A 15610-nucleotide genomic window follows, 5' to 3' on the forward strand; every position below is an offset into this window, starting at 1 on the left:
GTGCTATGTCCAGGGTTGTCACTGCTTACCCAAGGTATGTAGATAGAAATGGACAGCACATCCAGTAGAAAAAATCTAAAATATTTATTCAGCCACAGTGGCACAAAGAGGCGACGTTTCGGCTCAAAACCCAGAGCCTTTCTCAAGCTTGAGAAAGGCTCTGGGTTTTTGAGCCGAAACGTTGCCTCTTTGTGCCACTGTGGCTGAATAAATATTTTAGATTTTTTCTACTGGATGTGCTGTCCATTTCTATATATATATATATATATATATATATATATATATAAAAAAGGAAAGGCTCTTGTTTGAGAAAGGCTCTTGTTTGGAGCTGAAACGTTGCCATCTACATGGGTGATTAAAGACCATCATATTTTTACTTGGAGTGCTGTCCTTTCTTCGTTTTTATATATATATATATATATATATATATATATAGTGGGGATTCACTCTGGTAGTTAGGACTAGTGGATGCAGTATAGAGGCAAAGTACACAGTTCTTGAATCAAACAGTGGTGTTTATTCACACATTGGTAGATGTAGATAAGGTGTATCACAAAACGCAGGTGGCTTGGTGTTTGTTCACATACAAGGAAAGTCTATAAATAATAAGTCACCTTTTCTCCCTGGTGTTAATTCACACCCTGTTAGCAGTTCAGCCTCATCAAGTCCATAGGCGGCCTGTTCACCTTTAGAGGGGCCTGAGTCCTCCAGCCCAGCTCAAACCTCAAATCCAGCCTGGCAAAACCCGGCCTGGAACATGGGGAGTAGTCACCGACCCAGCACTTTGACTACTCCCAGTAAGAATTGTCCCGGATCAGCTATGACAGCCATGCTAAATCTCACGGTGTCAATTAGCAATAACTAGTGCTGACACATAAAATAGCGGCTCTTACTTCACCGAGGCCAGGAACCTCGGTGACACATACCTTCTATCCATGATGATTGCAGGTACCTTCTTACATACCCCCACCTTTGTTTAACCCTGAGGGGGTGAACACCTACAGTATACCCGGGACAGGGCATCCGCATTTCCCTGCAACCGGCCTCTCCTGTGTTCCACGGAGAACTTAAAGTTCTGTAAGGACAGGAACCACCTGGTGACTTGGGCATTTCTCTCTTTGGCCTGGCTCATCCAATTGAGAGGGGAGTGGTCAGTCACCAGGCGGAACTTTCTCCCCAACAAATAGTAGCGGAGAGACTCAAGTGCCCACTTGATAGCCAGGCACTCTCTATCCCAGTATACTATACCTGGTTTCGGCTGGGATGAGCTTGCGGCTTAAAATGACAACGGGATGCTCCTCTCCGTTGACTTCCTGAGAGAGTACACCACCGAGGCCTACTTCGGAGGCTTCTGTCTGTACCACAAACTCCCTATTGAAGTCGGGCGTCACCAAAACCAGTGACCCGCATAGGGCCGATTTCAAAGTGAAAAAATCCTCTTCCGCCTGCTCATCCCAGTGAACCGTCACTGATTTTCGTCCCTTCAAGATCTCTGTCAAGGGCATGGCTATAGTGGCAAAATGGGGAACAAATCTCATGTAATAGCCTATCATTCTTAGGAACGACTTTACTTGTTTAGTGGTGACAGGTCGGGGCCAATTTCTTATCGCCTCTATTTTGTTTACTTGGGGTTTGATCACTACGTGCCCAATGACATACCCCAGATATTTTGTCTCCTCTAACCCTATCATGCATTTTTTTGGGTTAGCGGTTAGTCCAGCTTTTCGAAGGGAGTCTACTACAGTCTGCACTTTGGGCAGGTGACTTTCCCAGTCGGTACTGTGGATGACAATATCGTCTAGGTAAGCCAAAGCGTGGTTGCAGCACAATGTCCATTAGCCCTTGGAAAGTGGTGGGGGTGCCATGCAGACCAAAGGGTAACACATTATACTGGTACAGCCCCTCTGGTGTGATGAAGGCCGTTTTCTCTTTGGCAGCCTCCCTTAATGGTACCTGCCAGTACCCTTTGGTGAGGTCCAAAACAGAAAAATACCGGGCTTGTCCTAACCTCTCAATCAGCTCATGGGATACGCGTCAAACTTAGATACCTCATTTAATTTTCGAAAATCGTTACAAAACCGCAACGTCCCGTCCAGTTTGGGTATCAGTACTATAGGGCTGGCCAACTCGCTTCTAGACTCCTCGATGACGTCTAGTTGCAGCATTATTTGTACTTCCTCAGACATGGCCTGTCGCCGAGCCTCGTGTACCCGGTATGGTTTCAACCGGATTTTGGCCTGAGGCTCAGTGACAATGTCATGCTGGATTATGGAAGTGCGTCCAGGGAGGTCTGAGAACACATCCATGTTCCTGCTGACGAACTCCCTGGCCTCCTGAGTCTGTTTAGAGAAGAGGCTGTCAGCAATCTTCACTGTGACAACCGCTTCCCTTACATCAGACTTAGGGGCTGGAACCTCTCCCCCTAGAAAACTCGGCCGCGGGCTATCGTCAGTAATGGTCTCCCTATCCTTCCACAGTTTAAGTGAATTCACATGGTACACTTCTCCAACCTTTTTGAGTACTTCATAGGGTCCCTGCCACCTAGCCAGTAACTTACTGTCCACTGTCAGTACCAGAACCAAAACCTGATCTTCTGGGTTAAAGATCCAGACCCGACCCTGCCGATTATACACCCAACTTTGAGCTCGCTGAGCTTCCTCCATGTGTTCCTTTACCAGCGGCAACACGGTTTCCATACGTTCCTGCATCTGGTTGACGTATTCAACAACACTTTTATATGGTGTGGGTTGCTGCTCCTACGCCTCTTTGGCTATGTCCAACAGACCATGAGGATGTCTGCCATATAGCAGTTCGAAGGGTGAGAACCCAGTAGAGGCCTGGGGCACCTCTAGCACTGAGAACATAAGATAGGGCAGAAGGAGGTCCCAGTCCTTTCCATCCTTAGCTTCTACTCATTTTAACATAGTTTTTAACGTTTGATTAAACCTTTCTATTAGGCCATCAGTTTGCGGGTGATAGACGGATGTCCGTATCTGTTTGATATTCAGCAATTTACAGAGCCATTGCATGACCTTGGACATAAAAGGAGTCCCCTGGTCAATCAGAACCTCTTTGGGCATCCCCACTTGGGAAAACATCTCCATTAACTCTTTTGCTATGAGTTTGGCCGAGGTATGTTGCAGTGGCACCGCCTCCGGGTACCGAGTGGCGTAGTCCAGGACAACCAAGATGTGTTGGTGCCCCCTAGCGGACTTCGGTACTGGGCCTACGAGATCCATAGCGATTCTTTCATATGGTACCTCGATAATCGGGAGGGGCACTAATGGACTGCGGAACAGGTGCTGGGGGCTAGTGGTTTGGCAGGTCGGGCAAGTCTTACAAAAGTCATCCACCTCTCTAAAGATACTGGGCCAGAAAAACCCTTGTAGTATCCGGTTCTGTGTCTTCTGCAGTCCCAGATGACCCCCGAGAACATGTTGGTGGGCTAACTCTAACTTTTTAATAGGCCCCGGGCAGCACCAACTGTTCAACAGGTTCACCCCGCAGCTGGTTTACCCAATATAGCATATACTGGTGAACCACAAAACGGGGAAACATCGACTTGGCCCCAGGTTGTTGGGGTACAGCATCAAGTATTACCACATTCTCCCAGGCCTGGGATAGGGTTGGGTCTCTGCGTTGGGCTGTACCGAAATTCTCCCCGGAGACGTTGAGGTCTGCCAACCCAGGACCCGGTGGCAACTCCTCCACGTCTTCCACCATTACCCTACGCGGGGTTGTCTCCCCCTCTTCCACCGAAGTGGCGGTCACCCCTACTGCTGGCCCTTCTGCCTCATGTTCGCAGGGTTCTGGTCGTCCCCCTGAACAAGGCCAATCTCCTGGGCTTATTCCTGTCTCGGGGGTATCCTTAACTCTCACAACCGGCCATAGGGCAGGGAAACCTGGAAAGTCTCTCCCTGTCGGCCACCGTGGTTAGAGACACCAGCGCGGTGGGGTAGTCTTTCAAGTCTCCATGAATGCACATCACCCCACTTTCCAGCTAGTATACTCAGCGGACCGCACCAGGGTAGCCCTTACCAGGGTCACCAAGCTCCCTGAGTCCAGCAGCGCCTCCACTTGAGTGTCTCCTACTTCCACCTGGCACAAGTGGTCTAGAGCCTCCGGGGTAACTGTGGCACACAGTTTCCTAGCATATAGCGATTGTCGGTGACCACAATTAGTGTCCATGGGCTCAACCTGATGAGGACTCTCAGCCCTGTAGTGGCCAGGTTCCTGACACCGCCAGCAGATTAACTGGGTCCGGCCCATAGGGGGAACCTCCCGGGGGGGGTTTCATTGGCTCATTCCGGTGGGCCTGGGGTGGGGAGTTCTGGAGTTTGCCTGCCCTCCTACCAAAAGAACCCTCCTTGAGATTCTTGGTGGCCTCATAGCGTTCCACCAGGTCCACCATTTCCAGGGCATTTCCAGGACATACCTGGCCGATCCAGTGCTGGAGAGGGGGTGGCAGCACTGTCCAGAATATGTCAGCCAATAGTCTATCCAGCATAGCCGTGGGACTCAGCACATCAGGCTGTAGCCACTTTTGCAAAAGGTGGAGTAAGTCATAATACTGGGGTCTCACAGGCTCAGCTTGCTTAAACCACCACTGATGTACCCGCTGGGCCCGGACCAACACATTCACCCCCAGTCTTGCCAAAATCTCACCCTTTACCTTTGGGTAGTCGGTCGCTTGATCGTCCGGCAAGTCGAAATACTCCCGCTGGTACTCTGATGCCAGGAAAGGAGCGACGACCTCAGCCCACTGGTCTCGGCGCAGCTTTTCCCTGGTGGCCACTTTCTCGTACATCACCAGGTAGGTTTCAATGTCGTCTGCGAGTGTCATCTTAGGGATCGCTGCACAGATTGCTTTCCAGGCATCGTGGATGCTTGGGGTTGATCCTGCTGTCTGCAAAGCCATCACATGTTGTAGCAGCAACTGGTTGGTCTCTTGCTTCTGCTTCTTAGCCTCCCGTTGGTGCAGGTTGGTCTCCTGCTGCTGAAAATTTGCCTCCATGAGGGCCTTCACAACAGCCTCTATTTTGTTGTGGGGCACGGGTTAAAATACAGCTGGTTTGATGTACGACATACAACTGTGCCCAAAAATGCAAACCCAAAAATATATCGGCGTTCGCGCCAGCCTCACTGCTTCTGCCTGCATCCTCCACCAATTGTGGGAATTCGCTCTGGTAGTTAGGACTAGCGTATGCAGTATAGAGGCAAAGTACACAGTTCTTGATTCAAACAGTGGTGTTTATTCACACATTGGTGTATAACAAAATGCAGATAAGGTGTATCACAAAACGCAGGTGGCTTGGTGTTTGTTCACACACAAGTCCATAAACAAAAAAAGTCACCTTTTCTCACTTTGACTACTCCCAGTAAGAATCGTCCCGGATCAGCTATGACAGCCATGCTAAATCTCACGGTGTCAATTAGCAATAGCTGCTGCTGACACATAAAATACCGGTTCTTACTTCACCGAGGCCAAGAACCTCGGTGACACATACCTTCCATCCACGATGATTGCAGGTACCTTCTTACTATATATATCTATATATATATATATATCCCATTTTTCTCCTTCCTATCATGCAGTATGGTCCCTGGTCAGGAGTTCAGGTCAATTAGAACAAATTGGAAGCCTTGTTTCTGAAGGGCCGCTCATCTTTATAAGCATAATATGTCCATTTGTGACATACCTGAAATACCACTTCTACACATTCCTTGAGAATTGGGAACCTTTTGAAAATGATAGTCTTTCCAATGTGTTTATATTTACTGCAATCTTTTCTTACATATTTGAGATGTTAAGCATATTACTGGTCTTTCAACCACTGGTGTCACATAGAGCTATTGGCAGCCCCAAGTGTCTTGCAACAACATTGTACTAAGGAGAATTTCCTCTAAAACCTTAGTTTGTACAATTGGACAGCCCAACTTAGGGAGGTGGGGATTAGCTAACAGTTCTAGTTTCACAGACTACCTTCTTGAGCAACAGTTCTTCCCAGATACTTCACTGACCTGTCTTCCGTATACTCTATAGTCAGATACTCCAGAAGACCTTTAAAGTAAATCCCCTTATTATGACAGCATGGAGAACATGGACCAGGACACTACAGCATTTATGTCTAAACCCCAAATACTCATTACTTCACTTTTTCGGTTTGGGGGGCACTCTCATCTAATTTACAATCTATGAGGGAGTGGTTGAGGGTGCATTGTGCTGCATTGTGCATTGTGCTGAAAAGTGATAAGACCAAACATGTTAAACAAATAAGAATATATTATAATATGTTGCACTCCTCATTGGATTACTGCCTCTCAAAGTCCTCTCAAGCTGCATGTTCTTACAAGGTGCATGTATATGTTGTTCCCAACACATGTGCAGCTAGTGATAGATAATGGCCAACTCCTTGAATGACTATAAATGGGAAGATCTGAACATGAGAACATTCAAGGAGAGATCATATATTACTGTATTTTTGTTTCATGTGTCCTATGTGTGAGTGGTGCATTACCTCTCTTATATACAATTGGAGTGTGTATGTCATGTGTCCTGTGTGTCAGTGGCTTTTGTGCGTCATGTGTCCTATGTGTGGATGGCTTCTTTATAATGTGTGTTTATGTATGGATTTTTTTTCTTTTTCTAGCTTTTCCATCGGAGGTATGATGCTCTCAAACACGCTTATTGCACGGGGCTGTCCGTGTCCACCCTTGCTATTGAAAATTGGTGTGAATCATTCTATTTGCTTACTTGGTTTTTCTTCACAAGTAGTAGATAGACAGATATGCCACAAGCCATGGAGGACGGGAGGATTATAGTAGTACTGGCTCTGGATGCAACAGTAAATCACAGGGGCAATCCTCACACTGATGCTCCCTAGGGCGCGGGCAATGATAGCAGGGTGCACCCTTTCTCCTTTCAGAGCACACCCTCATGTTAGGGCTCCTGCCTGGTTCTAGTTGGGGTGCCCTTTGTGTTGTGGGTTTGGTGCAGGTACAAGGTTGGAGATGTGGATGGTGCTGGAGTCAGTAACCAGGCCAGTTGTAGAAGATAAACATTTCCCTTTACTAAAGCGTAGAATGGAAGTTGTAGTACATCCAAAGGTATCAAAACACAGTTCCAAACAATTCTCTGTTCAAATCTTCCCAGATAGCAATGTATGGATATAGGCCAGGATGGGGATTATAGTACTCCTTCCCTCTATCTCTCCAAAGTCTCTTTCTGCATAATGTGGCTGTAACTCCCAGCTGAGGGGTACAGGAGTAAGATACGGTGGCCCAGACAGTGTCCAAGTGTAAAGGGTGTATTAGCAATGTCCCTCTTACTGCAGTAAAGTCTCTATTAGCCTAATAGTAAATACCTTACAGACTAAGGGTCCATTCACGCGTCCGTATATGTTTTGCGGATCCGCAAAACACGCACACCGGCAATGTGCGTTTCACATTTTGCGGAACGCACATCACCGGCAGTCTCATAGAAAATGCCTATTCTTGACCACAAGAATAGGACATGTTCTATTTTTTGGTGGAACGGAAGTGTGGATCCTGAAGTGCGGATACGGACAGCACATTCCGGCCCCTTTGAAAATGAATGAGTCCGCATCTGTTCCGCAAAATTGTGGAACGGATGCGGACCCATTTTGCAGACGTGTGAATGGACCCTAACTCAAATACTTATACTGATTGACTGCAGATTCTGGACCTTCTAATTCTTTTCCCTTTTTTTCTAGAATACTTTAAAATAGAGATGGTATATCTCCCAGAGATAGTGATTCTCTGGAGTCCAGGTCTAGTTCTCTGAGAAGTGAGCCCTATCACTTCCTCACTAACACACAACTAACTGAGCTATGGGCAGATCCAGGACCATCTCCTAACTTCATGCAGGTGCAGTATTATTAACCCCAACTGATCCATACCGAGATATGCTGGTACATTACAAGGCATTAACATATTAAACCACATTACATAACAAAAACATTTTGTAAGTACCCTGTTCTGGGGTACTGCAGAGAGATATGAGATCGATAGATAAGTCATGAGTATTAAGCCACTGCACAACTGATTTAAGATTGTCGTTTTGCTGTGGAATTGCTTACCTGCAGGTTTTTAATGCAGATTTTGCTATAAATTTGCAATGCAAATTATGAAATCCACAGCATAAATTGAATCTCGCTGTCAAAATGTAATTTCATTTTGTTTCAACTTCTCCATTACATTTCTTTTTGTTTCCAATCTATTTTCCTAGATTTCAATAATGATGATTATATATGTAAATCAGACCTGGAAAAAACACTGAATAAGCTCACCCGGAATGAGTTAACACCAGAGGAAGTGTGTCTAGTTTGTGAGAAGGTGATAGATGAGGCTGATGTAGATAATGATGGAAAGCTATCATTGGAAGATTTCCAGCACATGATCGTGAGAGCACCAGACTTTCTCAGGTATCAGAAATCACACTTGACATGTTGTACAATTATTAGTTTAATAGATTTATTCACCCTACACTATAGTGTATAGTGTAACACCTTCTGTCTAAGGCCTCATGCACACGACCGTTGTGTGCACCCGTGGCCATTGTTCCGTTTTCCGTGATTTTCTGCAGACCCATTGACTTTCAATGGGTCCGTTGAAAACTCGGAAAATGCACCGTTTGTCATCCGCCTCCGTGATCCGTGTATCCTGTCCGTCCAAAAAATATGACCTGTCCTATTTTTTTGACGGACAACGGTTCATGGACCTATTCAAGTCAATGGGTCCGTGAAAAAACACGGATGCACACAAGATTTGCATCCGTGTCCGTGATCCGTGTCCGTAGATCCGTCTGCATAAAAGCTTTTTCAGACAGTATATTCTAACACAGAGGCGTTCCCATGGTGATGGGGACGCTTCAAGTTAGAATATACTACGAACTGTGTACATGACTGCCCCCTGCTGCCTGGCAGCACCCGATCTCTTACAGGGGGCTGTGATCCGCACAATTAACCCCTCAGGTGCTGCACCTGAAGGGGTTAATTGTGCGTATCATAGCCCCCTGTAAGAGATCAGGGGCTGCCAGGCAGCAGGGGGCAGACCCCCCTCCCTCCCCAGTTTTAATTTCATTGGTGGCCAGTGCGGCCCCCCTCCCTCCCTTTATTGTATTATCATTGGTAGCCAGTGTGCAGGCCCCCCCTCCCTCCCTCTATTGTATTATCATTGGTGGCCAGTGTGCGGCCCCCCCGGCCCCCCCCCTCCCTCTATTGTATTATCATTGGTGGCCATCCGCTGCCACCAATGATCAAGGGGGGGGGGAGAGGGGAGGCCGCACACTGGCCACCAATGATATTAATACAATAGAGGGAGGGGGGGGTTGGCGCACACTGGCCACCAATGATAATACAATAGAGGGAGGGAGGGGGGGCCGGGGGGGGTCCACACACTGGCCACCAATGATAATACAATAAAGGGAGGGAGGGGGGGCCGGGGGGGGTGCACACTGGCCACCAATGATAATACAATAGAGGGAGGGGGGGCGGGGGGGGGCGCACACTGGCCACCAATGATAATACAATAAAAGGAGGAAGGGGGGGCCGCACACTGTGCCACCAATGATATTTTTAAACTGGAGAGGGAGGGGGGTCTGCCCCCTGCCGCCTGGCAGCCCCTGATATCTTACAGGGGTCTATGATACGCACAATTAACCCCTTCAGGTGCGGCACCTGAGGGGTTAATTGTGCTGATCACAGCCCCCTGTAAGAGATCGGGTGCTGCCAGGCAGCAGGGGGCAGTCATGTACACAGTTCGTAGTATATTCTAACTTGAAGCGTCCCCATCGCTATGGGAACGCCTCTGTGTTAGAATATACTGTCGGATATGAGTTTCACGATCTAACTCAAATCCGATGGTATATGCTAACATAGAGGCGTTCCCATGGTGATGGGGACGCTTCAAGTTAAAATATACCATCGGATTGGAGAAAACTCCGATCCTATGGTATAAAAGGGACTCCTGACTTTACATTGAAAGTCAATGGGGGACGGATCCGTTTGCAATTGCACCATATTGTGTCAACATCAAACGGATCCGTCCCCATTGACTTGCATTGTAAGTCAGGACGGATCCGTTTGGCTCCGCATGGCCAGGCGGACACCAAAACGACTTTTTTTTCATGTCCGTGGATCCTCCAAAAATCAAGGAAGACCCACGGACGAAAAAACGGTCACGGATCACGGACCAACGGAACCCCGTTTTGCGGACCGTGAAAAAATACTGTCGTGTGCATGAGGCCTTACAGTGTATAGGGATTTTGACCTGGATTCTGTTACATCCCGGAAGAGGCAAGATATAAAAAAGGCAGTAACGTAGCAGGACTGGGGGCCTTTAGAAAGCAGCTGGATCCATAATAACTGCTCAGCACCCCATGATTGCGTTTTCAAAGGTGCTGATCGGAGGACAGAGGGAGTTCCATCTGTCTAACTGCTCAGATGTCAGTGGCTATTGACAGCAGGATCAGAGTTATTAACAATTCAAGCAGTGAGTGCAGGGGGCCAGCTGTATATTACAGCTGAGCCCGTACCATCAATGTTGCAGCACTGAGCGGTAAGGGGTTAAAATTAATCTAGAAAAATCGGCCTTTGATGCCTTCACATATAATTGAGCAAATAAAATTCAAAATTCCTTTCAAATGACCACCCCAATTCATAAAGTTTCTAGGACTTCAAATTCTAAGTGACATAAATTGTTTGTATTAAACTTTACTCCACTTTTATCCATCAGTTTATAAAACCTGGAATCCCTGAAGATACTGAAAAGTATTTACACTATTGAAATTATATCACTATGCATCTCTTCAGGATTTTTGCTTTAAAAGATCTTCACATAATTTTTCTGGGCTCAGAGACACACCAGACTGTCATACATACTGTACATTCAGAAAAATAGAGCATGGAGGCCTGGCTTTATAGCTCAGTCTATTCTATTCATTATTAGTGTTGAGTGTGAATATTCGAATCGCGAATTTTAATCGCGAATATCTCCACATCGAGAATTTGCGAATATTTAGAATATAGTGCTATATATTCGTTTTTGCGAATAGTGTTGAATATTCTAATTGCAAATTTATTGCAAATTTATCGTGAATATATTACATTGCCAATTTTCGCAATCAAGTAAACAATGACTGGAGATCTCGAATTCGCGAATTTATGGCGAATATTCAGCCAAAAATTCACAAAATATCGCAAATTTGAATATTGCCTATGCCGCTCATCACTATTCATTATGATTGTTGCTGTTATTTGTGCAGGGGAAGCCTGTACATTGACAAATGGCACTTTCGTAACTATGCTGCACAGTATAGTCTTCTGTCAGTCTTGCCATCAAGCACATTGGAAACCTAATGATCCTCATTACACAGTACATCAGTTGGATCTTTCTGATTCCTTGGAATCCCCTTAAACATTGAACCATGATGTTAATCACAGAAAGTATTACAGTATTGTGAGCAAAGCCTTTTTACTGATTTTGTAATATAAATTGTAAATCTAATTGATCCAATATTTTTGTTTTTTATTTCAGCACATTTCATATCCGGATTTAAAGGCTGCACGTAAAGAGCTGTTCAATTTCCTGCTTTCACTTGTATACTGTACATAGAAATGTAAAATAAAGATGCTTCACAAATGCATTTTCTCATAAAATCTCTGAACATAATGCACCTATTTTGGACAGATGCACTAAACATGGACGTGTGGGCATTATGCAAAGCAACCATTGAGGCAACCATTTGCCAATGCAGTGCTAAGAACAGACTACGATCTGTGCCTGTTAAGAGATTAGTGGAACAATTGCCGATATCATCTCTATTCTCAGTGGCGGATTAAGTAGTCTATAGGCCCTGGGCTGTAACCCAGATTTGGGATTGACTTCCTCACTGGCTATGTGTCAGTAAGCAAGGAATCACCAGCCACAGCTGCCTATTCCATAGCACCAAAACCAACAGCAACATGCATACAAACCTCCTCACTTTAGAAGGCTTCTGCTTGAAAACCTCCTGTCTCTCATTCTTCTGTCAAGGACCAGTCAATTAAGAGAGGGAGGAAACAGGGTAGTGGTCCATTAGGGTCCATTCTCATGTGGTGGTCATACTGCTGTTTGTGCTGCGGTTTTCACAAAACCATGGCATTTTGCTGTAAGTTTATAAAACTTGTAACAAAAACTGCACTTGGACTAGCCCACTGACACTGTATTCACATAGTAGTTCATCAACTATTTAAAGGGGTTAACCCACAAATTGAAAACTTGTTTGTTCGTTTTTATTTGTATCTGTATGACTTTCTTTCTGTGAGAGGGTAGCAGCTCTTCAAGAAGCTGTATCTCCCAGGATGCATTGCAATTAGCTCTTGTTATTCCACTCCCTTTAGTGAAGTCAATGTCTTAACAATAAGAAAGACAAACCAGATTCCCATTCTGCCCTAATTAACTACCGTCACAACTGATATTTTTCCAAATGTTTTTTTCCCCCCACTTGTCCGGAATTATGAAAAAATATTTTGCATTTCCCACTGGTGACCAGCAGAGGGCGCTAGCAAGAAACAGTGTTTAATTCAAGCCGATTATAATGTAGTTGCTGCAAAATTGGCTTGGCCCTTCTCCTAGTCAATAGTGAGGAGACGTACATTATACAGTATATAGTCAGAAGTGAGGGGATGTTCAGTATACAGTCAGTGGTGAGGGAACATTCACTATACAGCAGTTGTGAGGGGACGTTCATTACAGTCAGTAGTGAGGGGATGTACAGTATACAGTAAATAGGGAGGGGACATTTAGTGTACAATATACATTAAAGAGGACCTTTCATCTGTTTTACTTATAGGAGCTAAATACCTGTACTTGCGGGGTACCCCCCGCTGATTCTGCCACCCGTTTGTTCTGTTTTTTAAACATCACCCCTACACCCCGCTGCACTCGCCTGAAGTTTTCGTGCTCAGTATGTAAATACTGAGGATCGAAACAGGGAGGTCGAGACGCCAGGGTTTCCCAGTGGGCGTCTCCTTCTCCCTGTACTGATGCTCAGTATTTACATACTGAGCACGAAAACTTCAGGAAGGCGCAGCGGGGCGTAGGGGTGATGTTTAAAAATAAAATAAACGGGTGGCAGCATCAGCGTTGGGTACCCCGCAAGTACAGGTATTTAGCTCCTATAAGTAAAACAGATGAAAGGTCCTCTTTAGGTAGTGAGGGGATGTACAGTATACAGTAAGTTATGAGAGGACATCCAGTATACAGTCAGTAGTAATGGCACGTACAGTATACAGTCAGCAGTGAGGGGACTTTCAGTGTACAGTATACAGTTAGTAGTGAGATATACAGTATACAGTCAGTTGTGAGAGGACGTTCAGTATACAGTAAGTAGTAAAGGGACATTCAGTATACAGTCAGTAGTGGGGGGGGGGCGTACAGTATACAGTCATTAGTGAGAGGACATACAGTATACAGTCAGTAGTGACAGAATGTACAGTTTAGTCAGTAGTGAGCTGTATAGCATACAGTCAGTTGTGAGGGGAAGTTCAGTATACAGTCGTGGCCAAAAGTTTTGAGAATGACAGAAATATTAGTTTTCACAAAGTTTGCTGCTAAACTGCTTTTAGATCTTTGTTTCAGTTGTTTCTGTGATGTAGTGAAATATAATTACACGCACTTCATACGTTTCAAAGGCTTTTATCGACAATTACATGACATTTATGCAAAGAGTCAGTATTTGCAGTGTTGGCCCTTCTTTTTCAGGACCTCTGCAATCCGACTGGGCATGCTCTCAATCAACTTCTGGGCCAATTCCTGACTGATAGCAACCCATTCTTTCATAATCACTTCTTGGAGTTTGTCAGAATTAGTGGGTTTTTGTTTGTCCACCCGCCTCTTGAGGATTGACCACAAGTTCTCAATGGGATTAAGATCTGGGGAGTTTCCAGGCCATGGACCCAAAATGTCAACATTTTGGTCCCCGAGCTACTTGGTTATCACTTTTGCCTTATGGCACGGTGCTCCATCGTGCTGGAAACTGCATTGTTCTTCACCAAACTGTTGTTGGATTGTTGGAAGAAGTTGCTGTTGGAGGGTGTTTTGGTACCATTCTTTATTCATGGCTGTGTTTTGGGGCAAAATTGTGAGTGAGCCCACTCCCTTGGATGAGAAGCAACCCCACACATGAATGGTCTCAGGATGCTTTACTGTTGGCATGACACAGGACTGATGGTAGCGCTCACCTTTTCTTCTCTGGACAAGCCTTTTTCCAGATGCCCCGAACAATCGGAAAGAGGCTTCATCTGAGAATATGACTTTGCCCCAGTCCTCAGCAGTCCATTCACCATACTTTCTGCAGAAGATCAATCTGTCCCTGATGTTTTTTTTGGAGAGAAGTGGCTTCTTTGCTGGCCTTTTTGACACCAGGCCATCTTCCAAATGTCTTCGCCTCACTGTGCATGCAGATGCGCTCACACCTGCCTGCTGCCATTCCTGAGCAAGCTCTGCACTGGTGGCACTCCAATCCCGCAGCTGAATCCTCTTTAGGAGACGATCCTGGCGCTTGCTGGACTTTCTTGGACGCCCTGAAGCCTTCTTAACAAGAATTGAACCTCTTTCCTTGAAGTTCTTGATGATCCTATAAGTTGTTGATTGAGGTGCAATCTTAGTAGCCACAATATCCTTGCCTGTGAAGCCATTTTTATGCAACGCAATGATGGCTGCACGCTTTTCTTTGCAGGTCACCATGGTTAACAATGGAAGAACAATGATTTCAAGCATCACCCTCATTTTAACATGTCAAGTCTGCCATTTTAACCCAATCAGCCTGACATAATGATCTCCAGCCTTGTGCTCGTCAACATTCTCACCTGAGTTAACAAGAGGATTACTGAAATGATCTCAGCAGGTCCTTTAATGACAGCAATGAAATGCAGTGGAAAGGTTTTTTTGGGATTACGTAAATTTTCATGGCAAAGAAGGACTATGCAATTCATCTGATCACTCTTCATAACATTCTAGAGTATATGCAAATTGCTATTGTAAAAACTTAAGCAGCAACTTTTCCAATTTCCAATATTTATGTAATTCTCAAAACTTTTGGCCACGACTGTACAGTCAGTAGTGAGAAGACATAGTAACATAGTATATAAGGCCGAAAAAAGACATTTGTCCATCCAGTTCGGCATGTTATCCTGCAAGTTGATCCAGAGGAAGGCAAAAAAAAAACTGTGAGGTAGAAGCCAATTTTCCCTACTTCCCGACTCCAATCAGGCAATCAAAATAACTCCCTGGATCAATGACCCCTCTCTAATAGCTATAGCCTGTAATATTATTACACTCCAAGACGACCCATCTCTAGTAGCTATAGCGACGTACAGTAGGGACGTACAGTATATGGACGTACAGTATACAGTCAGCAGTGAGTGGACATTTAGTGTACTGTCTGTAGTGAGTGAATGTACAGTATACAGTCAGTAGTGAGAGAACGTTCAGTATACAGTCAGTAGTGAGGGGATTTACAGTATACAATGGCCAAGGTAAAATGGCCAAGGCCTGATTTATTAAAACCAACCAATACAACCTTACTGAAAACATTTAAGAGTCTAGT

At 45.3% G+C, this 15610-nt stretch overlaps 1 protein-coding gene across 1 annotated transcript in view; it reads left to right on the forward strand.

The window, feature by feature from the left end:
• The window catches only part of LOC120990928 (calcium and integrin-binding family member 3-like), a 131222-nt gene extending 119644 nt beyond the window's left edge, over positions 1 to 11578 (forward strand). The window contains exons 6-7 of the mRNA XM_040419819.1: positions 8249 to 8444; positions 11557 to 11578. Coding sequence (XP_040275753.1) covers positions 8249 to 8444; positions 11557 to 11578 — 218 coding nt within the window. The remainder of the gene's footprint in view (positions 1 to 8248; positions 8445 to 11556) is intronic.
• Positions 11579 to 15610: the final 4032 nt, after the last annotated feature.

Source organism: Bufo bufo, chromosome 2 (assembly GCF_905171765.1).
Source record: "Bufo bufo chromosome 2, aBufBuf1.1, whole genome shotgun sequence".
NCBI lineage: Eukaryota > Metazoa > Chordata > Amphibia > Anura > Bufonidae > Bufo > Bufo bufo.